At 42.8% G+C, this 26,580-nt stretch overlaps 1 protein-coding gene across 18 annotated transcripts in view; it reads left to right on the forward strand.

Annotated features, from left to right (window-relative positions):
• Positions 1-26,580, forward strand: part of lrrc7 (leucine rich repeat containing 7) — a 127,388-nt gene that overhangs the window by 71,411 nt on the left and 29,397 nt on the right. For 15 of the 18 annotated variants that reach the window (XM_037114755.1, XM_037114756.1, XM_037114751.1 and 12 more), the window contains 12 exons: positions 10,914-11,116; positions 14,943-15,060; positions 15,278-15,356; positions 16,221-16,310; positions 17,416-17,472; positions 18,822-18,885; positions 19,615-19,689; positions 19,810-19,954; positions 21,205-21,277; positions 21,600-21,617; positions 25,121-25,250; positions 26,284-26,399. In XM_037114755.1, the coding sequence (XP_036970650.1) occupies positions 10,928-11,116; positions 14,943-15,060; positions 15,278-15,356; positions 16,221-16,310; positions 17,416-17,472; positions 18,822-18,885; positions 19,615-19,689; positions 19,810-19,954; positions 21,205-21,277; positions 21,600-21,617; positions 25,121-25,250; positions 26,284-26,399 (1,154 nt within the window). In that variant the 5' untranslated portion in view covers positions 10,914-10,927. The remainder of the gene's footprint in view (positions 1-10,913; positions 11,117-14,942; positions 15,061-15,277; positions 15,357-16,220; positions 16,311-17,415; positions 17,473-18,821; positions 18,886-19,614; positions 19,690-19,809; positions 19,955-21,204; positions 21,278-21,599; positions 21,618-25,120; positions 25,251-26,283; positions 26,400-26,580) is intronic. The other 3 variants (XM_037114753.1, XM_037114769.1, XM_037114754.1) reach the window with 1 other exon arrangement.

Below are 26,580 nucleotides of genomic sequence, written 5' to 3' on the forward strand. Positions count from 1 at the left end.
ACTTCAGGAGTACTCTTAATTAGCTATATGTGTACACTATAGTGTATGTTATAAAATCACTGCAGTAACCCAGATATGTTTCTGTCTGACAACACGACTCTCTGTCACGCTGCTTCTCTCTGTCTGGCTGCTTGTTTATCTGTCTTTATTGCATCCTATTTATACATCCCACTGTTTGTCTGTCTGACTTCCTGTCTGTCATTTGTCCATTTTCCTCCCTGAAGGCAGACAGGCCCTAAACTTTTCCGCTGCAGAGTGAAACTGGGCACTTAAGAAGCATCTTTTTCAGGTCACTCTGTGGCTGCAGCCTCGGTTTAGGTAACTCTGGTTTTGACCCATTTGGTGCATTCGTGTATTTGTTCATTCATGCATCTGAGCATAATTGATTCCAGCATTTTGGGTGCAGGTGAATCGTCAGCTGTTCCGTGTTTTGTCGTGCTGTCGATTGTTATTTTTAGTGTCAGTGGTGTAAGGGTCGTTGGGTTTTACCGACGTGCCACCTGGAGCCGCAGTGGCAGGCAGATTGGACTGACTGAGTGTGAAAATGCCCGAACCATGATTCACCAGAGACTGCGGCGCGATTCCCTTTGACTCCCTGGTGAGACTTTGTCATAACCAGAAAGAAAAATTAACATAAAATGACTGTTGGTTATGTCTTCCTGGTAGTGTTTTCTCTTAATTGCATGAGTAATTTCTTCATTAGCAACACTGCAGGAGGCGTTTTGTCATCATACAGCTGCAAAGGCTCCTAGAGAAGAACGTTGGGGGTGGATGTTTGGGCCTTAAAAGTGTGTCCCTTCCTTCCAAACAAGGCAGTTTGTTGTTTAAGGATGAGTGCTTTTCTGTAGGTATTTATTTAGTCAGAAATGACACAGTCGTTGTTCACTTAGACTTGCACAATGTGACATTCTGTCTTGTAGCATTTACATTTTATTACCTCCGCTGTATCCATTTGTTGGGTGGTCAGCAGGATTTCACAAAAAACTACAGAAAGGATTTCCAGAAAACTTAAATGCAGGATTGGAATCAGCCCAGAATAGACCATTAACTTTTGGTGCACATCTGGATAAACAGACATCCCAGGAATTATTTCTCACTTTCCTTTCTCACCTTCCGTTGCTAGATAGACACTAGTTTCTCAGAGATTAATGCATGGATCTTGATGAAAAAAATCTGGTGTGTTTTGGTGGCAAGTATCTATGAGCAAGTATAAAAGGAAGCTGTTGGGCCCCGGCAGAGGTATGCGCTTCACTGATTGTTACTACTTACTTATTACTTTAGTCATTGATAAATGTGCCCCATCGATAAATATGCCACAACTTCTTGATTAACCCATACAATCAGAAAACAGCAAAAAGAAAGCTGAATCTAAATTTTCTGGAGCTCGAAGTGACATAATTTATCATGATAATCAGTCCAGAACAAAAACATTTTCAGTTTTCTGAGATGCTAAGACAATAAAAAAAAAAAAAAAGCAGCAATCGTTTGCTTGAGGAATGACTCAAAAATATCCGCTCTACTGAGAGCCAGTTTGTGCATGTGGTCTTGGAACTAAGAGACAAGAGGGATTCACAGAAACTGCACCACTCCAAATGAGTTTAGGGCTACTGGGATAATTTAGTGTTTCATACATATCTGAGGGCTGCACAGTGGCCCAGTGGTTAGCACTGCCGCCTCACAGCTAGAAGATCCCCGGTTGGGACGCCTGGGATCTTTCTGTGTGGAGTTTGCATGTTCTCCCTGTGCAGCGTGGGTTTTCACCGGGTACTCCGGCTTCCTCCCACAGTCCAAAAACATGCTGAGGTTAATTGATTATTCTAAATTGTCCGTAGGTTTGAATGAGAGTGTGCCTGGTTGTTTGTCTCTATGTGTAGCCCTGTGATAGACTGGCGACCTGTCCAGGGTGTCCCCTGCCTTCGCCCTAAGTCAGCTGGGATAGGCTCCAGCCCCCCCGCGACCCTGCAGAGGATTAAGCGGTGTACATATAATGTACAGATAATGGATGGATGGATACATATCTGAATTTTTATTCTGTGTTATGTGATGTCACGTCCTAATATCCCTAACTCATTTTGAAAATGTACACTACTTACAATACCGCCTCCACACTTCACTTGCATCCAGTTTAATGACCAAGAGTGACTAACTCCGCCTTGCTCTGTTCTGCACTCAGCGAGTCTTCATCTTAATAAATAAAATCATTTAAAAAAAAACACTATGTACCAGCCTTTTGCTGCAAGGGTTTGTCCTCTCTGTGTGGAGCTGGCAGTGTGACATGCCCTCAAGATAACTGGGTTGATGTCTTGCCATAACATGATCCCTCAAGTTGTTTTTTTGTTTTGTTTTTTCAGTTAATTATTTGGTTAATATGATGTCAGAAAACAATTTCCAAGGACATGTCCTCAAATGTGATATTTTCTCCAACTTGTGGTCCAAATATACCAAATATATTCAGACCGGCAAATAAATCAGCAAATATTCACATTTAACTGGAACCAGAGAGTTCTTTTTTTTTTTCTTGGACCAATCATCACACATGGGTGAGGTGAACTGGTGATTAAATTGTCCACAGGGGCGAACGCAATTGTGACTTCTTAATGCTGTATTCACCTCTCGTTCTTGGATGAGAGGTGAAACGTCCTCAAGAAACTGAAACAAGTCCAGTTGCCTACAAGACAGCACTGAGAATTACCATGACCTGGATGACTGGGAACCTTCATCGAAATGTATTTGTGAGGGTTCTGTAAGCATCCTTACTGTATATATGCCACACCTTTGAAGGACTGGTTTCAACTGTGAGCTGTGATTGGCTCCCCTGTGACCATTACCAGTAAAAGCAGGTGACAGATGGATCTTTGGTCAGATGTCCCTACGTGCTTGGTGACATTAGTTTTACAAGCCGGTATTTAAATCATCCCAGTTGCTAGAGTTAATGTTGGCAGTGTAAGATTCTGCAAATATACGTAGCAACTTTACCTTTCTTTTGGCTCAGTTTACAAGTCGATGTTGTAACACTGTACTTATGGTCTGGTTAGGTTTAGGCACACAAATCACTTGGTAAGTTTGAGGAAAGCCTTGTGTTTCCACTTGGAAATACCTGTTTTGGTAGCCACAAATATGTCAGTGTTCTCCTTAAAACATCCACTGGCCTACACTTTCAGGTGTTGAAACACAGTCCTGCCCCGATGTGAACGTATCAGTGGTTTGCAGAAATACATTCAAGGATATTTATTCATTTATTTACTGTCTTTTCTTCCTTGTTAATGTGATGTTGACCTGGAAGCTCTGCCAGATTGTGTTGGCCGTGAGGCTAGAAAATACCCAGAATGTCAAACTTAATGTCCATCATCAATATCCGTCATTCCCCTCGAGATTCCCCTGTAATTTAAACCTCAACAGCTTTATTTTCTGGTCATTCCAGGACGCGCCGAGTGGCCTATTAGTCGAAGCCGCCCAGCTTTTCAAACGGGAAGTTAACAGATGATTAGGGCCCTGACTCAGAACAAAAGACACATAAATCTGTTTGTTTGGATGCATATGGTGGTGCAGGTAACTACTGTAAGTGGTGATTTAATGAATGTAACAAAAACAGAACAAGCTGTTCCTGGCTGCTAGTTAGCTAACTGCCTCCCACATACACAGTCTCCCTCTCTCCCTCACACACACACACACACACACACACACACACACACACACACACACACACACACACACACACATACACACACACACACACACACACACACACACACACACACACACACACACACACACACACACACACACACACACACACACACACACACACACACACACACACAGACACACTGCTGAGGGATTTACTTGACAACGTGAAGCACTGGGATGTGAAACAGGATCTTCCATTTTCTCTCGCTGTCAGTGTCGCAAAAGTCATCATAAACTAAACGAGTCTGCTTGTAACGGTGTGTGTGTGTGTGTGTGTGTGTGTCTGTCTGTAATTTCATGGATTTAAATGTGTGTGGGCGCTCTTTATGTGTCGGTGTTTCACGTGTGTCTGTGCAGTGGCAGTGTGTGACTGTTTAATTGTGAGAGAGAGCAGAAGCCCGCGATGAGTTCTGCAGAGCGCAGCATTCACACCTTTCCCCCCCAAAAAAAACAAAAGGGAGACATGCAGAAGCCGCTCTCGAGCTCGTCTTCAGGAGCTATGAAGACGTCTGATATATGTGTGTCTATGTAAAGCGTTGCCAAATGTGGAGCGATCGCCCACTGTGTGCAGCATGTTCTGTTTTATGACAGAGAGAGAGAGAGTAAAAATACACCCAGCTCCTGGGAGACGGTCTCTATGGCAGCCGTTACTATGGTGACGGCAGGGCTGCACGTGAAGGGATGGCGGTCATGGGACCCTGGGGGATTCACCCTCTGGAGCTGCTAGAGGAGGCACACACACATACACACACACACACTCCGAACACAAACACACCAAAACTTCAATGAACAGCAGACGGAAGATAAAAGTTAAAGAGACCATTTGAGGTGAAACTCAGGGAGAGGCACGGGGCAAACTGCTCCTGAGCAGCAGTGCCAAGCTTACTTACTGGAATATTGTACTTTTACTCCATTACATTTCTGTAGCTCGAGAGCCTTTTTTTTTTTTTTATGCTGCATATGTTGCAACAATGTTCCCTCACTATTTGCTTTTTTATTGAGCAGGTGTAATTCTTTTGTTTTGACTCATGAAGCGATGCTGAATCTATATTCTGAGTGATTAGTTTCAAATCTGTTGTGATTAACCAGACAGTGTTCGTCTTTGATCGAGGGAAAGGGTGGGAGCGAGCATAAAGCCCTATTCTCATGGGACTAGTATTACCTGGGGACCTCTGGTGGTTTGTGATGATTGACGAGGTAACTGTCTCTGATCTTTATCCCGCTCAAATCTGCCATGTCTGTAATTTGTCAGTTAAAGATTCCATTGAAACCATACTTTGCCAAAGAGGTTGTGTAATAATATTGATCCTGTGGGATCTTGGTGATTTGGGGCTCCAATTCTGTTGTCAGACAACTGAACATTTAAATAATTTAGCTACACTGACGTTAAAATTGAGTGACAGAAAAGGTTCGGTGCTACAAGATGTCATCATAGCACAGTCACAGAGCATCCACTACTTGCTCTAAATGAGCTGCTTATTTGTATTTATGCTCGTGACACACGCAGAAAGTGAGCAAGTCAACTCTGACAGCCTGCTTCTTAAAGTTGACGTCACACAAAGCCTTTACATCATATCCAGGAGGGCAGATGCAGACTTGCTCATGCTGTGTGAATGCGCCAGATGAAACGCGAACGTGGGGAGGTCATTTCCAAATCACCTGAGGTCTGCTGGTAATACCAGTCTCATGTGAATATGGCTGAGGAAATGAGTTTAGAACGGGGCATCTGTACAATATTTGATCTGACATGAATCAGCCCAAAGGGAGGCCACAGATTCAGCGGCTGCCGTGTTGGGATGTTGACTGTTGACATCTGAGGCAAGAAGCAGAGCCCTATTAATAGGATGTGTGTGTGTGTGTGTGTATGTGTGTGTGTGTGTGTGTGTGTGTGTGTGTGTGTGTGTGTGTGTGTGTGCAGCGATGTCAGAAGTGCCCAAAAGTCATACTTGGTTAAAAGTAAAGATGTCATGCAAAACTGTTAGTCATGAAAAAGTGGTGCCAATTGTATGAAGTATTACAGTTACCGTACCATCAGAAGTACATTTGTTTGGCAATAAATGTAAGTATCAAAAATATTTTATGTTATACTGTACAGTGCATTTTAAATCTGATTGTTTAAAAACTTGTTACTTTGGCTCTGATGCAGCATGTAATCTAAAAAGTAACTAGTAACTAAAGTTAACTAATACAGAAATGAAAAGTAAAGTATTTGTCTCCAAAATGGAGTGGAACTGGAAGAGCTAAAATACCCAAGTACAATTACCTTAAAATTGTACTTAAGTAAGGTTCTTGAGTAAACATACTTAGTTACATTCCATTGCTCTGTGTGTGTGTGTGTGTGTGTGTGTGTGTGTGTGTGTGTGTGTGTGTGTGTGCGTGTGTGTGTGTGCGTGTGTGTTGAGAGCGTGCACATGTACATGTAGCGCTGCCTCTGCAGAGTCAGTCTGCTCTGTCATGCTGTTTCCATAGCAGCAGCGAGAGCCAACACAGCCAACCACGCTCACTTCCTAGTTTCACCCCATTGGTGCCGGCTTGCTCTGACTCTCCTCTCTTTTCTCTGGTCTCTGGAGTCTGAGCAGGACTGGAAACATGTCAGTGTCCCCCTCCTGACATTCATTCATTCATTCATTCATTCAGGTGGGGTCAACCAGAGCACGTGACGCGCAGGAACACGGATAGATATGATATCCCTGAATGAACACAAGCTAAAAATGGTCTGCTTGCGTCCTGTGATAAATTGGTAATATTTTAGGAGCTCTGTCGTTTTTCTCAGATTTATCTTTTGAATAAAAAATTATATATTTGTGGAAGCACCACTCCGAGCAGCTCTGCATCCTCCCTGTTCGGTGCCTTGTCTCCGTTCGTATCTTGGGTTCTAAAGTCTCCAGAGGGGTCGGTTGTGACATGAAGGTGACTGCTCATGTTGATCGTTGCCCGCCTAATTTGCTGTCATCGTCCCTGCTGCCTAATCCTAACCAGTACCATCCACTCTCCTCTCCTCTTTCTCCGCTCTCTTGACAAAGAAAAAAAAAAAAACGCTGTTATTTTTGGTCCGCTCTTTCAGTGCATATTTTAACTGATACATCAATAGACTGTGAGTGCATAATCAAGCCACTGCAGCATGGGTGGCTAATAAAGACAGATTGTTTAGCAGACTGTGCGCTGATATTTACTTGATCGATTTTGCCCAATCAATAACCACAGTCATTTTCAGCCAGTTTTATTCCAGGTCATTTTGGACTCTAAAGGCAGTCCTTATTTATTCTAAGTTCACCACATGTCGGCCGGTGAAAACAAATAATTTAGCGTGTGTGTGTGTGTGTGACTAATCATTATGTGTGCGCACAGAAATGAATGGACTTTATGAATGAGATTACCAACAGAAAAAGAACAAAGATCAAGCTGTGCCTCCACAAGATGAGATAAAAAAGAACCGATAATTGCTCTGAGGAGGAAAATAAAAGCGGTCTGTAGTGGAGCAGCAGAGGAACTATTCAAACAAAAGGGCGTATCAGCTGTGGTCAGTGTTGCAGGTTTGGAACATTGTACTGGACCATCTGGCTCTTGGCTGGGATGTCAAGCTCTTGATTAGAGGATGCAGCAAGTATTAAACCGACTTCACACGTTTCTTGTGGTTTTCAGCCAAGCCAGCACTCGGACGGCCCAACGTATCCAGCCAATGAGAAGATCCCCGTTGTTTCTTCTGCGGCTGCAGTGACGGAGCTACCTCACACAACGTCCAAACCAAAACAACCGAAACTACTTATTATTATTATTTCCAAAAATGGTTATTCCCACACTCCACTGGCGGAAACTGGAGGTTGTTTCCTGATTCTTCAAAGCAGTCCATTAGTTCTTTTTGTGACTATACAGGTTAAATATGTGCTACTATAAAGACAAGACATACCAAATAATATTTTTGATATATTGATATATTGTCTTTGATAAAAAAAAAAAAATAGCAAAATCTTTCACTCCAGAACTATTGAAAATTGTCTGCAGAAGTGAAAACGCTCTGTCTTTCATTGCAAGCACAACTTCATCAAGCCTGTTTTGACTTTTCTTAAATTCAACACCCGGAACTCTTTTGTGTTCTTACAAAGCACTTAAAAAAATGCTTGATTATATTTTATTGAGGAATTTATAAGATTTGAAAACTTTATATAAATTAATTAATTCAACTTTACATTAAAAACATCGCTATATGGAAACAACAGGATCATGGAGCATCTTTATTGTGCCCCCTGAGCTTGCTGTTGTGCTGCTGCATGAACTGTAGGGGGGAAAAAAAGGAAAACGCTGGACATGCCTCAAGAATTGAGGAGCCGGGCGATGCTCACTGTTATAAATCCCAGCCGTTTCCCCAGCGCTAAAACAAACCCGGGGTAACCCTTTAGCTCTGAACGTGACAGGTTAAACAAGAACCAGCAGTCTAAGGTGTGCCATGAAAAGCGCTGCCTGCTGGCTCTACACACACTGTAGACAACTGGCAAATCCCAGCTCGCCTCATTACACTCACTTTGAGCATGGCTGTGGATAAGAATGTATTGATTTTAATGGTCCGACCCTTTTAGATAAAGAGTCCGGGAGGATCTGCGGCCTTTGTTATCAGATTTCACTGGCCATGCAACAAACAGGGGCAGATAACGCAGTGTCCTCTCAGTGCTCAAGATCGCTCTGTCTATCGGCTGGATTCATCTGTTACACCGTGGAGCCGGACATGTGTGTGTTTATGGCCAGATAAAGCTGCATCTCTTATCTCTGAGCCTCCTGCTCTCCCTCTGTCTGCTCTCTTCACCTCCTCATTGTCATCCTCCCCGCCTCCTTTTCTCCTCCTCGTCTTCCCGTTTGGTCCCCCCCATCTCCTCGCGCCGCTGCAGCCGCTTGCTCCTCGTCATTGCCTCCTGTCGCTCTCCGACTCCGCCTCTACTCCACCTCGTCTCAGCTGGTTGAAGATCATCCAGATCAGACAGGAAATGAGGGCGGCAGTCAGATAACTGAAAATTCACTCTTTGTTCCGTCTGAAAGGGCTGGCATTAAAACGTTTTTTTTATTTGTCAGTAGATTGAGTGCCGTAAGCGTTTGGGTTTGAAATGATAAAGCTGAATGATAAATCCTCACTCAAGGATCTTAATACCCATGGTTAGCCTTCTCGTGCCGCTCAGCCGCTGGCTTTTTAAATGGAGTCGTGTAATGGAGTGATGTTGTCGCAGAATTACAAAGGATTCGGGGCTAATTATATGGCTGTGGCTTGTTGTTTGAAGAGAGTGACTCTGTGTGTGTGTGTGTGTGTGTGTGTGTGTGTGTGTGTGTGTGTGTGTGTGTGTGTGTGTGTGAAGGAGAGTTGAATCTCTGCCTGCTGTGAGCCATGTTACTGATGGTTGGTGAGGGGAGGCTGTTTTACCATCTGGGTTTACCTGCATCAGTCCTACATCGGCGCCACTTAAAGGGTAGATTCCCGTTTTATCTGAAACTACTAAGACTTCTGCAGTCTAGGAATTCCCTCTTTTTGTCCCCCCTCCCATTCTTTGCTGAAAACTTCCCACCAAAGCCTCATGTTAACTTTAACCATAATCGTAGAAATGACTGAGCAGTACACACCCTCGAATCTCAGACAGATGTTTGTCATTTATGACACAACTTAAGTTATCTATCTTTGTATGCAGTTAACGTTATGTTACAGACATGACTTAAGTTAGTTGAATTTGTTAATGTCGTCTACCTTCTGTAGTTTGGTGAAGTTGAGGCAACAACACAACGTGCGTAGGTTTTGGAAAAGATCTTGGTTTGGGTTGAATAAGAAGAAAGTTAAGGTATGTGACTTATGGTCGTGGAGGTAAACTTGGTTTCACATGGGATATGAACAGCAGTCTCCAGACTTTCTGCAGACGTTCTCCCTCTTTATATACCTTATTCCTTTATTCCTAGCCTCCACAATACCTTGTGCTTATGAAACCGACATTTTCAATGGTGACCAGACACTCATCTCTTTTTTTTTTAGGCGTGACTGGTATGGTGGATCAAGTTTAGGGACTTTTTCGAGTAGATCCCACGAGCACTTTAATTATTGCTTTGCCCACTCAGCTAACTAATGCTTCTGAAGCTTTGAAAATGCAGCCAGATAGTAATGTAACCAATACTTGGTTGGAAATATCACCTATAATCATTTTCCCAGTAATCTTGCTGCTCTGTCCTGTCATCATTACTGCACTCACTACAGGTTACTGCCAATGTACAGATTGATTGTTTTAACCCTCTTAAGCATTTGACCAGTGCTGTCATTTTTCTTGTGAGGACAGGCTATTTTCTCACAGAATTCTGGGTGTATGAAACCATTTTCAAAATCAACAAGGCAGACAGCTTTATTATATTAATGAATTTTTGATTTTGTGGTCAAACACTGATATGTGAAAAACTTACATGACTATCTGCACCGATTTCTTACTTGATTTGAAATGCCATCAACCAGCTGTCAGAAATACATATATTCTTCGGCTGTGGTGTAACATGCAATAGATGCACTGAACAGACAATCAGCAAACAGGAAGGAGGTGTAGGATCTCCAGTGTCAATATAGCAACAGCTGACTTGGTTTGATTTAAGAGTTGTTCAGTCACTTTGTCCATTCATTGTTTATTCCTGTTTATCCTCTGTAGGGATGTGGAGGTATGTGGAGTGTATTCCAGCTCAGAATGGGCAGGAGGCCAGCGTACACCTTGGACAGGTCTCCGGTTGGTCCATCACAGGGCTGTTTGCCAGCTCATAGATGATGTGCCTCCAGTGATGAGCAGTTAGGGCTGATCTAAGTGTCGATGTAACACTGACGACTGCAGAGTCGCATAAAGATTTCGTTTCATTTTTACACCCTTTAGACGTCGTGGGTGTGTTCTTTTTTTTTTTTTTTTTTGAGAACGTGCTTCTTTGTGCATTTACTTATTGCATTACTCATCAAAAGCAGTGAAATCTGCCACCATTACTGAATGCAGCTCATGGCTGTTATCAGAAAGAGAGAAAATCCCACACATGAATGTTAATGCCAGCTTCTCTGGAAACATAATGGATGCTAGTTTTGTATTTCAGCCCCTTTGTTATATTTCAGTGCATTATCCTGAGCATAAATCTTGGAGTTGTCAAACCAACAATCAGAAGCAACGAGCCTGTTGACAAGCGTCAGACTCTGAAATGAATCTAACATTCTCCCTCCTGTCCTCTTCTTGTTTCTGCAGTGCAGTGTCTGGAAATGACCACGAAGCGGAAGCTGATTGGCCGGCTGGTGCCGTGCCGTTGTTTCCGTGGCGAAGAGGAAGTGATCTCAGTGTTGGACTACTCCCACTGCAGCCTGCAGCAGGTCCCCAAGGAGATCTTCAGCTTCGAGAGAACTCTGGAGGAGCTCTACCTAGATGCCAACCAGATTGAGGAACTACCCAAGGTACCTCTGAACCACAGGTTGAACCGCTTCCTGCTCAAAGTCTTGTCAGTGCTGACTTTAATCCCCAAGACCAAAGTCTTATACACCCATATCAACTTCTTGACTAGCTGGTCCTGGACCAAGGCCAGCCAGTCAACTCAGTATGTGTTGCGCCTTCTCATAGGGAGCTTTCTAGAGAGCAATGATGCACATCTAACACAGTAAAGAAGTGTTTATTTTTTGATTAAATCCTTTGCATTGTTGCATATTTGTAAGTATCCTCATTTAAAATAATTTACAGTTAAGCTGTACTCAGCGTGTAGAAGCAAATGTGAAGTGGTGCAGGAAAAATGGTGAGACAGTTTCTCTATTAGCAGGCCTGGATCATACAAAGACTTGTTGCCAGGGACGTTTCAGAAACATCTTGGGTGCGAACAGTGTGATGCAGCAGTGGAGCAGGACTGCAAGTGTACTCTGATAAATGTAATTAATGGCTGAAGTGGAGCAACATTTTAAAATATTTCAACTATTAGAAGAACAAAATGTGCAGTGCAAGACAGGAGCACAGGCCAGGTGCACGGCCAGAGAGGATGGCACTGAGGCCATGTTGCCACCTACATGAAAAGTGATTTTCGTCTATGCAGTTGCCAGTTTAAGCAATTTCAGACTCGGCACTCGCACGTTTTAGCATTGTACTTTGTCAGCTGCTGGCATACTAGTGCATTGAACTAATGTCAGCATGTGCATACACAATTTAGAAGGATGCTTTGTTTGTGGGTTGTGAGTTTAAGAATAATCACTTCCATAATTGTTGAGATAGCTGAAGTTTTTCCTTGCTGTAACCAAGAAGTCCAAGGTCTGAAGAAGGATGGGATGACATGTAGCCATGACCAGCAAGACTGTTTTTCCAGCATGTTTACATCTCCACTAGACATCAGCAAGTGACAGGTGTCATGCGGTGAGAGACACAATTCAGAGACCTTCAGAAAACCACCGTGTGGGCAGCGATGAGGCCAAATGCCCTTCCGATGTTTCAAGGAGGATGACAGGTGCTATTTAAACGAGGGACATCTCATTTTATTGATACTCTGTCCTGGTTTAAACGACTCAAACGTTGAATGGGATTTCTTAATATAACCTGCATGAATGAAGACTGTGTCAGTGGCAGGTCAAGCTCGCATTCAACTGACAGACAACAACAACAAAAAAAGGAAAACCTGCTCTGCCTCGACAGCGTGTAATCGTGTGTGTGCCAAGATTGTATAAGAGCTATCGAGGCTGCCAGAATGATTGGCCTTTATGTAAGTGAGTTGGACAGCTCCATAAGTGTGTGTGAGTAAGTGATTGTGTCTTTGAGTACAGTGGCCTGTTCTGACCCACAGGCGCAGATACGCCATTTCCATGCTTAGCTCCAGCTGGCGCCGTGGCCCCTGTGCTCCTGTAACCTCTGTATGGATCGCGTTCATTGTGTAATGCTGGTGACTTGGAGACTCGAAAGTGGAGTGACGGAGTTAATGTGCAGGAGCAAATATATGGTTGAATTACGAGAGTTACACATCATAAAATGGTGTTTCGTGTGAGGTCTGTGGGACATTTCACACTGGCTGCAGTGCAACAGGTAGCATGGGTGATGCGGCAATCATTGCAAGCTCTGGAAGTGCTCAGGCACATTTGATTTTTCTAGTCGCACAACATGATAAAAATGATGTTGTGATTATTTTTGACAGATATTGCAGTTGTGATAGGATTGAAAATTGTATTATCATTAAACAGCAATCATGACAATCTGACATTAGTTGTGATCTCTACCAATTAAACATATATCTGAAGAACACGATTTAAAGGGCAGGGCATCTCTGCACTCATTATGATGCTGTACTAAGTAAGAGGGCTGATAAGTCAGCGACCACAGTTTGAGACTGTGTTTCAACATTTCTAAGTGTGACAGTGCAGTATTTTTTAAACAACTTCCTGCTGCGTTTGTGGTGACCAAAACAGATATTTTAAGATAAACATGATCTTTTCCTAACCCTTACAAGGTATGCTCACCAGATGATAAGCACAGAGTTGTCACAGCATTGATTGTTGCAACATGAGACAGGAAGTTTCAACATATCCATGATTTGTAGAGGTGTAACAATACACTGCGATGAATCTGAAAGCTGAAGGTATGACTACACCGACACACAGACCTCTGGATCAATCTGAGTGTACTGTGAACCAGTTGACGGTGAAGTCATGAGTTGGTTGAGTGAAGTTGCCATGCGTCGTCAACACTCAGTGGTCAGTGGTCAGCGTGACACTTTAGTGAGATGGGTCACAGTAACATTTAGCAGAGCGTTGCCTGGCAGGTAAAAAACAAAGCAACATGGCCCACAAAATGTACAGCGCACCGTCAAATCTAAAATCAAAAGTCTGGAAGAGATTTGGATTTTATAAGGAGGGCAGAAAGTTGGACAAAATGCAGGCTGCTTTTAAGCTCCGTAGAACAGCATTTAAGTACAGTGGTATCTGCTTTATTGCTAAGGACCTGTCTGCTTTTGTTGCTATCATTAGCTGTGTTCTGTGACTGCTGGTGGTACTGCACACTGTTAACTGTCATTGTCTGCGGGTCGTTTGTGGACTGAATTTAACCACCCTGCACACTGTTTACTGACAGTTGCTGCACAGTGCACACTGTTGAGTTAATCCAACTTCTGTTTTGTCATCAGTAGTAAACATTCGTCTGATTATTAATCATAGATGTGTGATTTTATGCATTGATTACAGTGAGGAAACAGAGGATACAGACAGTCAGGGACATCCAGTTCAGAGAGGTCCAATGCAGACAGAGCTCAGGTTGGCTGTATGTCTCAGAGAGACGCTGCTCATGGAGGTCCTGCATCAGATCATCTTATGAGGGGGAGATGCGCATGGCAGAGCACTGCTGGACAGCTGGGGTTGCGAGACCGAGGAGTTCCCGTAGTAATTAAAGAATCATGCGTGACCGCAGTTATATGCATGTGTTATAAACATAACATCAAGAAGTGTTCCCAACTGAAGGATTTGCCTCTTTTTTGAGACTTTTGTTCTGCCATCGACACAGAGTGTTTTATCAAGAAAATGAACCACAACACCTATCAGCTCCGCTTGGATTCAGTTCTCCTGGCAAGCAGTAAGTTCTCAGGATTCATCCTGTTAGGATGCCAGACCGCCTGTAATGATGTGGATCTAAATGAGGTCACCTGCTCAGAAGGCACCAGAAAGTGAACCAAATTCAGTCCCTTCCCCAGATGATGCTCCACATCTACAGACGTTACCTTGAAGAGTCCCCAGAATTGTTACGCATGTTTCATGTCTCATTGAAACAAATCACTAGCTCAAGAGGAAATGTGCCAAAGACTTTAGTCTTCACCTGTCGTGGAGAAGATCATCGTTGTCTGGTGTTGAGTTGAGATTTAAAAAGTGCTCCAACCCTCACCCTGCTGGGTGTCTGTGTGTTTTGGTATCTACAGTGAATCCTTTCTGTATTCAAAGCACTTTCCTTTCGTGCATATGCTGACACTGTTGTGTTTTGGCATTTGCAGTACTTTTCTTCTCAGGGCACTTCTCTCTGAATGTTTTTGCTTCCACCACAGTATGTGTTTTGTCCCCGAGGGTAACTGTATGTCGGAGTTTAATTCTGCATTATTCATATAAAAAACGCTGCTCAAATGGCTCTGCTTTTCCACAACATTAAGTGGTGCATGCCTCCAGCTGACTTCATGCTCTCTGTCCTTTTGTACCTTGCCACTAAAGGTCTGTTTGATTTTTGCCGACAGACTATAATATTCCATTGTTCCTGCCCCCTCCCCTTGTGTTCCCATAGCAACTCTTCAACTGCCAGGCCTTGAAGAAGCTGAGCATGCCCGATAACGACCTGTCCAACCTGCCCACCACCATCGCCAGCTTGGTTAACCTCAAAGAGCTGGACATCAGTAAAAACGGTAAAGATTCTCTCTGTGACACAGATGACTGGAACAAACAAGGAAACAAAAAGAAAAAAAAGAAAACTAAGCAAAGTATGATAGTTTTCAAACTCTCCAGCTCGTGAAATACTGTTAGAGTTACAATCTGTGAAAGTTTTCCTGCAGAAAAACTCAAAAGAACATGTAACGTATACCACCACATGTCCTCTCCCATCTCTGTGTCGCTCTCTTACAGGTATCCAGGAGTTTCCAGACAATATAAAATGCTGTAAAGGCCTGTCTGTGGTGGAGGCCAGTGTCAACCCCATCACCAAGTAAGACACTAACACACACCCTGCGGTGACACATCTCACCCGTATCTTGCCGATGAAGTTGCACTTTGATTTGAAACCTGCTCGTCCGCTAGTTTGACGGCAGCAAACATGAATTCTGATCCACAGCCATGAGGTTTGTTCTTCAAGTCTGACACGGTGGCACTAACAGAAAACTGAAAAACACCACACAGCTTGTGGATGATAACCTGAGTGAAAACAATGGCTCCATCATCCCAAAAAAATAACATCTGTCAAACTGTGTTAGCATTTGTTTAGCTTTTTGCACTGGTTTTTCTCTGTAAAGAGGCTAAAAATGTTCTTTTTGTATTGTAATCCATGCATTCATAACTACTTGGCTGCATCCACAGACCCTGTACTACCATACAGCTGTATATCCTCTTGGATCAGCTAAGCCTAGACAGCAGAATTTGCTCCAGTAGTGTGCCGGTGTTGTTAAACCATCCTGATATGAATCTATCGGAGCATCGGGTGTTTTTCTAGTAATTACTGGGGTGTTTTTGTCAGCAGTGTGATGTCCATGAAAGATAGCTGGACTCAGCCACACAGTGTACTGCAGACAATGCTTCTTTTACTGTGTCGTGTTTGTGTGTGTGTGTGTGTGTGTGTGTGTGTGTGTGTGTGTGTGTGTGTGTGTGTGTGTGTGTGTGTGTGTGCGCGCGCGAGGGAGATTAATCATCTGCAGGCTACCAGCAGTTCTTTGGTTTTCTACAGGGTTGTTATGGGAACATTGTCAGTGTTTTAATCCATTGAGGTCCCTCAAGGACACACACTTTCTTGTTCTCGTTCTTCTTTTGCATATGTTCTTACTGTCTTACTCTGTTTCCTTCTTCCTGCCTCTCCCAGACTCCCAGATGGTTTCACGCAGCTCCTGAATCTGACACAGCTCTTCTTAAACGATGCCTTCCTGGAATATCTGCCAGCTAACTTTGGCAGGTAATCTGATGCATGTAATTGTTAGTGTTGCGCAAGTTTTGGATGTTTTTGGGGTTTTTTTTTTCCTTTTTTTTTTTTTAACAAACTATTTCAGGCACCGCTAGGAGTGTCAGGATTTCCGTTCAAAATCAAAAATGGATCTAAATGAGCTTTCAGCAGCAGCACTTTATCCGCGGTAACTCCAACAGGATCTGAGATGCTGGTTTTGTTTTCCTTTTCAGAGATCCTTTATTGACGTGTGGGAAAAGGGTTTGCTTTGGACAGATTTTTAGAAAACTGTACTTTTAACAAACTGAATTTCAATCTTTTTGTTTCTTATTGTTGAATCCATGAGGATGTTTTTTTGTTGAGCTCTGGAGTCTTTATTTTTGAAACTATTGTTTGAACTTGCCTCACCTGCAAAAAACACCAGGATGAAGGCAAGCTATTGTAAAATGCAAAAATGCAAATTTGGTATTTAAACCATTTGGATAAAACAAATGAACTGTTGATCATAATGCACATTCGATGCACTGTAGGCACTGCAGACTCCACTTCAGTACTAGATTTAGTACTAGATACTTAATTTTTCCCTCATACTATATGAACTGCACATATTTCAACACGTTAAATTATTTAAAGAAGCAGAGTGTGCAGATAAGCCTGAGGCTAACTTTTATTTCATCTGGCGTCTTCTATATGTTTTTATGTTTTCATCTAACAAAAAATGATATTCTTTTTTCAATTACGTCACTCTTTCCTCCACTCATTCAGCCATTGATATACTTTATAGCATTTTAGCCAGGTAAATGGATGTCGTGATGTTGTATTTTTGTCTTGGGAAACGTTGCTCTGCTGGTTTGATTCATTCATTTACTGTAAATGAGGGCAGCCGATACCGTTTAGTTGAATGAAATTTCAAATGGAGATGCTGTGAAATATGTGAAGGCTTGCTAATGACAGAAACCCACTAAACAGAGTCTTTTTCTGTGGCGGTGAAGTTAACTGGTCAATTATTATGTGTCACTAACAATATTTGGGAATGATTTTGACACCGGCTCTGTCGTCTGATCGTTTTAACGATCGCAACAGTCCGTTTTGAGTTTTCCCACCTTCTGTTTTGCAGACTCTCCAAACTACGGATCCTGGAGCTGAGAGAGAACCACCTGAAAACCATGCCAAAGTAAGACGAACCGCCGTATGTGTGCGTGAGGAAGGGAGAGGAAAGATGGAGGAACAAAATTTGATTCTTCACGCATCACTGGGTGCAGCCGTGATGCAACGCAGATGCTTTATAATATTACTGAGTGTACGCTTGCTCTCCCAGGTGTCCAGATAAGACTATTTTTATCCGAGGCAGGTGTTCTTGAATACTGATGAGGCCTGTTCTAACAGCAGTGTGTCGGCCTTAACAGATTTAAATGTTTCCAGTTTGAGGTAATGTAGCAGAGTGTGACCCTATGTTCCCATCGCCAACATGGCCATGTATGAAGCCACTAACTGTACGCGACAGAGATTGTGAAAAGGGATAATACTGATGCCAGTAAAACGAGTGCTGCAATTTCCTCAGCTATCATTGTGGTGTACAGAAGGTGCTGGTTGTCTAAGTGCTTCATAACACGACTCAAAAAGTGATACTTCTGGTTCTGCTGTATGGAACTGTCCATGATGAGTCAAACAGTGTTACTGTAGTGAAGTGTCAGACCAGTGGACTGCTGATGCCTACATTACCCACAAGGCAATTTAGCATCTCTGGAGGCAATCTATCTGATCACACGCAGCTTCCTCGTGAGCTACGAAAGACTTTATGTGACTCCTCATGCCTCCACGCTGGCGATGGCTGTGGCCAGAGGATGTGTGTACTTCTCAAGAACGCCTTGATGAAATTTCTTCTTCACCTGCACTCAAAGATGAGCCGATTAGATTGTGGTGGTCAGTAGTGAAAGTTCAAGCCCACTCGGATATTACAGTGGCTGTTACTCAACAGTTCACGGGATGATTTTGACACAATTTCACACAAATGTCTACCAGGATAAAATTATGGCGTCACCACAATTTATATCCAAAAGGTCAAAGGTCAACTTTCCTGTGATGTCATAATGATCTGCAAAAAAAAACGGTCTGGCCAGTGTTCCATGCCGTAGCTCAGAACCAGCAACTTGAACGGGTGCACATATGCAGCAGTACTCCCCAAAACCTGTAAACACACATTCACCTGTAACACTGCTGGAGTTGCTGCTGGAGCAAAACAAATAATCTATATGAACACTTTGTAAAGAATCTTTCTGTACAGAGGCGTTGCACCTGATGCTGTTGAGTCTTGGCCGTGGTACTTCATTGTCATCTTTATCCAAACTATGGAGCAATTTGACCCGTATGTGTCCCTGAAAACACAACTAAACAATCTATTTATAGGCAGTGCTAAAACGCAATAAATACAAATAAACTGATGAGTTAAACAATGTGAAATTCATGTAATGTGATCATTAAATGCTAATGATGTGTAGTAATCAGTGTGTTCTCTCTTCTCAGGTCCATCCACAGACTGACACAGTTGGAGAGGTTGGATCTGGGTAGCAATGAATTCTCTGATGTGGTAAGACCACAATGTTTTGCAAGCTAATTTTGAAATTTTGCGCAGATTGACTGGTTTCATGTTCAACAGTCAGATTATCCTTTGCAATCTCACGGAGCTCTCACTCGGGCATTTAACAGTTGCAGTTGAACCATATTTTCTTCTCAAGAGAGGTACAGAAAAAGGTGAAGGGAGAGACGGGGACAGAAACACAGATGCTGTGTCCTATTTTTGGGGGCTGCCACCTTCAAAGTTCACATTTTCAAAACCTAGCGCGGCATATGGCGAATCCTCTGTAGGCTGTCTCTTTTAGGCAGGAGTGAGTTCAGCCCACTATCCTTCAGTTGGACCCCGAAGTGGGACACGGCGGAGGAATGATGGAGGAAGAGAGGGCTGGATGGAGGCTAACGGGAGGTCAGACAGGAAGTCGGATATGACATGTGTAGGTTGGCTGTATGTCGTCTTCCTGCCAAGAGAGAGGAAGCATGGAGGGAGAGATGCCAGTCTCATCCGCTCTGCCAGCAGTGCTTCTATTTCCTTTGTTTATGCCAGAGACTTTGGTCTGAAGATGCACTCAAGTTATTTTTCTTGGATCTGTACAAGTTCACAACACTAATTAATGCCGAGACTGTGTCCGTCGTTAGTGAATAATTCAGTTGTTTTCATACAAATGGCCGTATAACTTCATATTTGTTTATTAATATGCAGCGAGTACATGCTGATTTGGATTCCTCTGTTTGCATTTTTTAGCCGGAGGTGTTGGAGCAGATCCACAACCTGAAAGAGCTATGGATGGATAACAACTCTCTGCAGTCTATACCAGGGGTAAGTGAGAAAAGCCGCACCGGAGATATTTAAATGACGGTGCCTTTTTTTGCTTCTTGTTATTCATTTGTTCCCCCCCTCTCTCCCTCTCTCCCTCTCTCCTCGCCCCCCCCGCTGCAGTCTTTAGGAAAACTACGTCAGTTGCGGTACTTGGACTTAGCTAAGAATCGCATCGAGACGTTGGACACGGATATTTCAGGCTGCGAGTCCTTAGAGGACCTGCTGCTGTCCTCCAACATGCTGCAGCACCTTCCTGACACTATAGGTACACACACGAGCACACACGCATACATGAAAAAGAAAGTATTATGAGTGAGGCAGTGAACGGGAAATGCTAATTTTGATAAAATGACGTCAGCTGCCATTTTATGCCTCCACGCCAGCGGTCAGAGGTCAAGGTCACTGTGAGGTCATCCATTTGCGTGAGTGCACATCGAGGGAACTCGGAGATAAACTGATTAGCATTTGGTGGTCAGCGCTCCAGCTCAGTGACATTACTAAACAAACGTTTGGCCATCTCTTAACAATTCATATGATAATTACAACAGGATAAACTGATGGAGTGGTATGAGGAGTGGACTGTATATTCCATATCAGAAAGGTCAGAGGTCAACTTCACAGTGGCATAACACGTGACACATTCTGCTAAAATGTTCTGGACATTATTGAACACCGTATTTCAGGAGCAGCAACTTGACTGGCGTGAGGAGGCATGCAACTGAGAGAGGGTAATTCGAGTCGTTTCTATCATTGTATTATCGCTGTCCATTTGTGTCTATCGCAATATAGACAATATAACCTCGTCAATTTTCCAACCTCAAATTATCCACAGTATCATTCTCCGAGTTGACATTTGCCAATAATGCCTAAAACACTGACTAGTCAAAAATAGGAAGTGAATGCGGGTGCATCAGTGATTCGCAAAGCAGTTTTTTCAGTTACCTAAAGTGCTGTTTATATGTGTAAGAAAGGCCAAAACGCATGAACTCTTTGTTTAAAGAAGTACCTGTGTACGTGTGGACCTGGCCTCATACAGCAGATCACCAGAATTGTTGCCTTTCCTGCTGGCCTCGCAGAGCTTCTGCACCGTGACACTGAGCTGCACACTCAAGGTGTAAAAAAGCTCTAAAAACAATGAAATAGTTAAGTGATCTGCTGAAACAGCTGGACGCTGGAACGTGTTTCTGCGTTTGTTTGGGACTATTTTCACACTCCAGTTAATTTGCATTTGGTATGCCAGGGAATATTTATAGCAGCAGGATAGTATATGTGGGACAGACTTAAAATAAACTACAGTAACAGAACCATGAAAACAATTCATGGTATTGAAGGGACGCATCATCCAGTGCCACCATTTGGCTCCTTGACGGGTTTGTAATGGTTTTTTTTTTGGTTTTTTTGACAATGCTGGAGCCTTTTACTGGTTTGCTGGTTTTAGTCTTTTATGGGATGGATTTTCATTTACTTCAGCTTTGCGTGTTTGTATGCCGATGTGAATTTGTGTGTATTTTAAAGGAATGTTGAAGAAGCTGACAACATTGAAGGTAGATGACAACCAGCTGACCTCACTGCCTAACACCATTGGGAGGTAAGAAAGACACGCACGCACACACACACACACACACACACACACACACACACACACACACACACACACACACACACACTGCACACACCATGCACACACCATGCACACACCATGCACAAAAAGGAAAAAAAAAACTAATAATACAACCATGTTAGACTTTTTGTTTTATTTTGAAAGCAGTATTTTGTCAGATGTTCTCAGCAGTTTCATCTTGGGTCGGTTGTTGTTTTCCTTGTTCATGACTGTTAGTTGCTATGTTGTTATGCTGGCTGATGATTAAGGGGTTCTGTGTGTTGTGTTTGCTGCGTTGCTGTGGCGTTAGTGCGAAGCCCAAGCAAGGGTGAGTATTGAGTAACATTAGCCTACTGGACCCAGGGGTGCGTTCAGAGATAGACATATGTTCAGCCGTGTCACAGATACAAACGCATGAGCTCCCAGCGACATGCAGCTATGGAAAACATCTTGACTCATGTGAATTACATGCAAACATCAACTTTGAATCAGTTCCAAGGCATTAAGTGATCATTTCACTTTTTCTTCACATTTGCCTCCAAAACTTTTTTTTTCCATATTTGAACTCAATGTTTGTATAAAATCTACCTTCTTATTTGAAAACGTGCCTACCACACCAGCTCTGCCGAAACCTGCAGGCTTGAGACAGAAATGATTGCATGTAAAATGATTAAATGATTTCGTTCTTACTACAATCCATCACAGTCCAGGTTCATTCACAGAAATCAGATGGGTTGCTGATTTGAGTGCAGATTAACATCGTCATCATCATCTCATCTCTGTATACTTTAGAGATCGCTCGTGGGATAAAGATTCTGCTCACGTTACAGACTGCAAATAAGAACAGCTTGTCTGTTTAACTCCAGATTTAATAGATTTTCAGAGGACAATCAAACGATGCCCTCAGCAAGAGACATATGAAATCAGTTTGACTTTGAAAGAATCGATTCCGTTCATTTCTGCTGTCATAAGCAGTTGAGCCATAACTTGCATCTTGCTCTGTGATGGATACGATATTTTGAACACTAAACGAGTGCTGTTTGATTTTAAAATGAACTGACTTGAACGTCACTCTGTGCAACATGTTTGTATCTGAACACCGTGAAACATTTTGTCTTCCTGAACAAATCCCAGGTTTTAGCCTCAATAAGTAGTGCTGTAGATCCATTGCTTCCCCTCTGATTAAACCAAAAACACTGTCAACGATCCTTCTCTTACCCCTTCTTAGTTTATAAGTCATGCTTACTAATGATGAATGTGATCATATTCCTATGCTTGTGTTTCTACATACAAACAATTCTTTTACATTACTGGACAAGCATATATGTATCTGCAGAATTTCTGCCTCAGCTAATTCTACATTATATTCTGAACCAAAAGTGGTTTAAATAGAAATCAATAAACAATATTAATTTCTCTCATGGAAAGAGTCAGTCTTCTGTTTTACTTTCAGTTGTTCACATCTTAAAGCCATTTCTATATCACAGCTGAGAAACTGGTCTCCATGTACATGTACAGAAGGACGCTGTGTGGACTAAAATGTGGAAAGGTTCTCCCTCAGCGGATACACAGTATGTGTCAGTTAGCAGTGACTATGTTTACATGCACAATAATATTCCATCATTTTTGCAAATGTGATTATAATCAAAATATTGCTATATTATATAATGAAGTAACCGACATTGTCATATTTTGCTTTTTCACCAGAACTCTCTTTCACAGCTCAATAGAGGCTGTGCACATGATGTCACAGTAGGCGGAAATCACCATAGTTACAACCATTGTGTGGCAAAACGACTACTGAATGGCAACACAATGGTTATATTAAGTACTTCAATTATAATGCTGCATCTAAAATGTGAAAGAGCCAAGTTGGTTTGCATTACTCTGTACTCCACGTCCTGTGACGTCAATGCTGAAACGCTGTTGTGCAGCCCTGGTTCCACGTCTGATACTGGTCATGTATACGTAACCAGCATGCTGTGTGTGGATATTCCAAATTAGGCCTGACTCTGAATGCAGCATTCTCCGAGAGAATTGTCGATATGCGCGCGATTGGACATGCATTCGTAATGTGCATCTCAGTTTGAAGTTTGTAGCACGCAGCCTTTTGCCTGCTTCCTGTTAGCTCTGTGCGTTGTCATGGATGGCTTGTACTCAAACCCCACAGACAACAGTTTGTAAGGATCTGGTGCAACTGATGCTCGGAGGAGAAAAAACACCTACTCTTCAACATTATGAAAGACTTCACTTTCATCTCACAAATTATTGCAACCTAAGCCCTCTTCAGACGGCGGTTAAACATATGAGAGAGGAAGGCTGTGTTTGTTAATCGGAGTATGCACAGCTGCATGTAAATGGGAATCTTAATGGAATATTCCTTTTCATTAGAAATGTAAACAGCTCAGTGGGAACATTTGCATTATCATCTTTTTTTGGGAGTAAGGACGACACCAGAATATTTTGTGCATGTAAATGGAGTCAGTGTTGTCATATTTGCTTATTTTAGCTGAGTGGAAAAAATATATATATATCAGGGTTACATCTGCTCCGTACACAGAGCTCTGAATCTAGAAGCTCGCGTCTTAAGATGACCCTGTGAAGAGCCAGAGCAGCTTCAGTTTCAGTCAGTACAGGATTATTATCATGGCTGGTTGACAGATGGCAGCCAAATAATCTTAGGAGTGCTGTTAAAAAGTCATATTGGACACATTCAGCTCTAGCCGAAGGAGACGTTTTCATTTTATCATACTGAAAATGCTCAAAAGAAAAATAACAAACTAATCTTAAATCCTATCATAGGATGTGAAACTCCTCTCCTCCCCTCGCTCCTGTCAGACCGTATGGTGGCCCAGATGGTCGCGGTCCATTGGGAATAATAATAGCAGACTAATGCAGTGTTAACAGTGACAGTACAATAATGTAAAACCGTTGTCTCATTAGCATTAGCCTGCTGTTAGCGTGCTGCTAGGCCAATGATGGCAGTCAAAGGGGGGGTCAGGGTGTCCTGTAGAGGGCCTGCTGTGGATGTTACTGTGACTCTTGAGTTGAGTGGAGAAGCTGAGATCCAGGTTGAAGAATTTTAGGGGATAAAGTGGGAAAACGAAGGGTCAGTGATCGACTCCAAATTGATAACGGAAACCTGAGATTAAGATTGGTCGGTTAAGAACAAATTTATTGGACCGGATGATTCTTCAATGTGATGATCTTGTCCTTCTCTCAACACTCCCTCCTTCTCAGTTGTCGCTAATGAGAAAACAAACTTTTCATAATAGATGACGGGATGAGGCTGGTGTTATCTTCTTATTGTCAGCAAATCCAGGGGGGGTTTAAAACCAACACTGTGTTTGCCCTAATGTGTCGACGGACGTCAGCTCCAGTTTAAAGATGGCAGAGTTTATTTTTTTTTTCAAAGCATCAGTAATTTATCTCTGTAGTTATTAGCTGATGTCACAGGATTAATTATTGCATTTGTGTGGAGGGGTTTTTCAGCTCCAGTATCTTACAGCTGCTATGCTGGTGTACAGTATGTGGTATTGACTGAAAACATGTCACCCAGTGCAACATGTGCGCTTTTTAATACTTTACTTTCCATCAGGCTGTGGTTACAAAGACTTGATTGTAGGAGGAATTCATTCTTGGTTCAGTCTCTTCATGGGATTTGTTGACAATAGGAAAAATAAAGAGAAGCACCACTCTTATCCCTTAAGGCCCGTGTCTAAGTAATCTAAGGTCGTGGCAGATATTCCGCAGCCTGCAGAATGATCTCCTCTCTGTCTCTGTCACTTTCTCTGCATTTCCTCCTTTCTGCCCGTCTTCCATTTCACCCAGTCTGTCTCTGTTGGAGGAGTTGGACTGTAGTTGCAATGAGTTGGAGTCGTTGCCTCCCACCATTGGCTACCTGCACAGCCTGAGGACCTTTGCTGCCGACGAGAACTTCCTCTCAGAGCTGCCCCGGGAGGTAGGAAATCAGCACGCGATAAAGACTTGTGCGGCTGCAACTGACGATAAGTTCCTTATCGATTCGTCTGTCATTTCCTTGTTTAATTGATGTGTGACCCATTCATTGTCAGGAAATAGCGAAAAAATGTTTTGTTTGTTCAGGACCCAAAAATAGTCAGTTTACTGCCATAGAGGACAAAGAAACCGGAAAATACAGACATTTTAGAAGCTTAAATCAGAGAATGATAACTTTTATTCTTAAAAAAAAACAACAACAAAAAAAAAACTTATAATGATCATTGATAATCAAAACAGTTGGCGATTAATGGTTGACAGCTAATCGATCAGTAGACTAATCATCACAGCTGAGCACTGCAATGCTTGCCTTTATTATTTGGAACTGAAATGGCTAGTTGATTAAACCATTAGTTGAAGGATGGGAAACTGATGTATATCGTAGTTGATCTATAACTTCACTCTTTCCACCTTCCAAATTGCTCAAATTTGCTGGTAGTCTTTGCTTCTTATGACAGTCAATTGAAGGTCTTTGGGATTTCTATTGTTGGTCAGACAAAAGAAGCAATTAGAGTCGTCACCTTGAGCTCTTGGACATGTTGATGGCTCCCGCTCTCAGCCCGGTCTCATTCTCAGGGTGTCAAATACCGAATGTTTTGTCACGTCCGTCGGCGTCTCACACGGGCACAGAAGGTAACCTTTAGCTTTACCCTTTAGAGGACATTCATGTGGGACACTGGGGTTCAACAGGAGGACTGGGTTCCACTTCCCGTGTCAAACCAAGCAAGACGTTCATTTTCCGACACGGTTTTTCCTTCGTCCACCACCCATATGCCGAAGAGGACTTTGTGCGTCTGTGTGAGATGACAAAGTGCCATCGGTATTTGATGATCTGGGTTGACAACATGTTGAGATTGTTATAGAGTAAAAGCCTTAATGCAGTGAGCTGCTCCCCTAGTGTTCTTCGGCCTACATCTGTAACGCAGCATGTTGGACTGTAATGTGGTCTGATGGCTCGCGTGTTGCGTGCGTTTCAGATCGGTAACTGTAAGAACGTGACGGTGATGTCGCTGCGGTCCAACAAACTGGAGTTTCTCCCTGATGAGATCGGACAGATGACCAAACTACGAGTCCTGAACCTTAGTGACAACAGGTACACACACACACACACACACACACACACACATGCATGCAACACTTTCTCAATGGCTGTTGTTGGTGCTGCTCTCACGGCCTGCAGTTGCCATGGTAACATGCTCTGTGGGCTGTACAGTGCGTGGGCAGAAGAAACGTCTCTCTTTGCTCTCTCTCTCTCACCGCTTCCTCCCTCCCTC

Source organism: Acanthopagrus latus, chromosome 11 (genome assembly GCF_904848185.1).
Source record: "Acanthopagrus latus isolate v.2019 chromosome 11, fAcaLat1.1, whole genome shotgun sequence".
Classification (NCBI taxonomy): Eukaryota; Metazoa; Chordata; class Actinopteri; order Spariformes; family Sparidae; genus Acanthopagrus; species Acanthopagrus latus.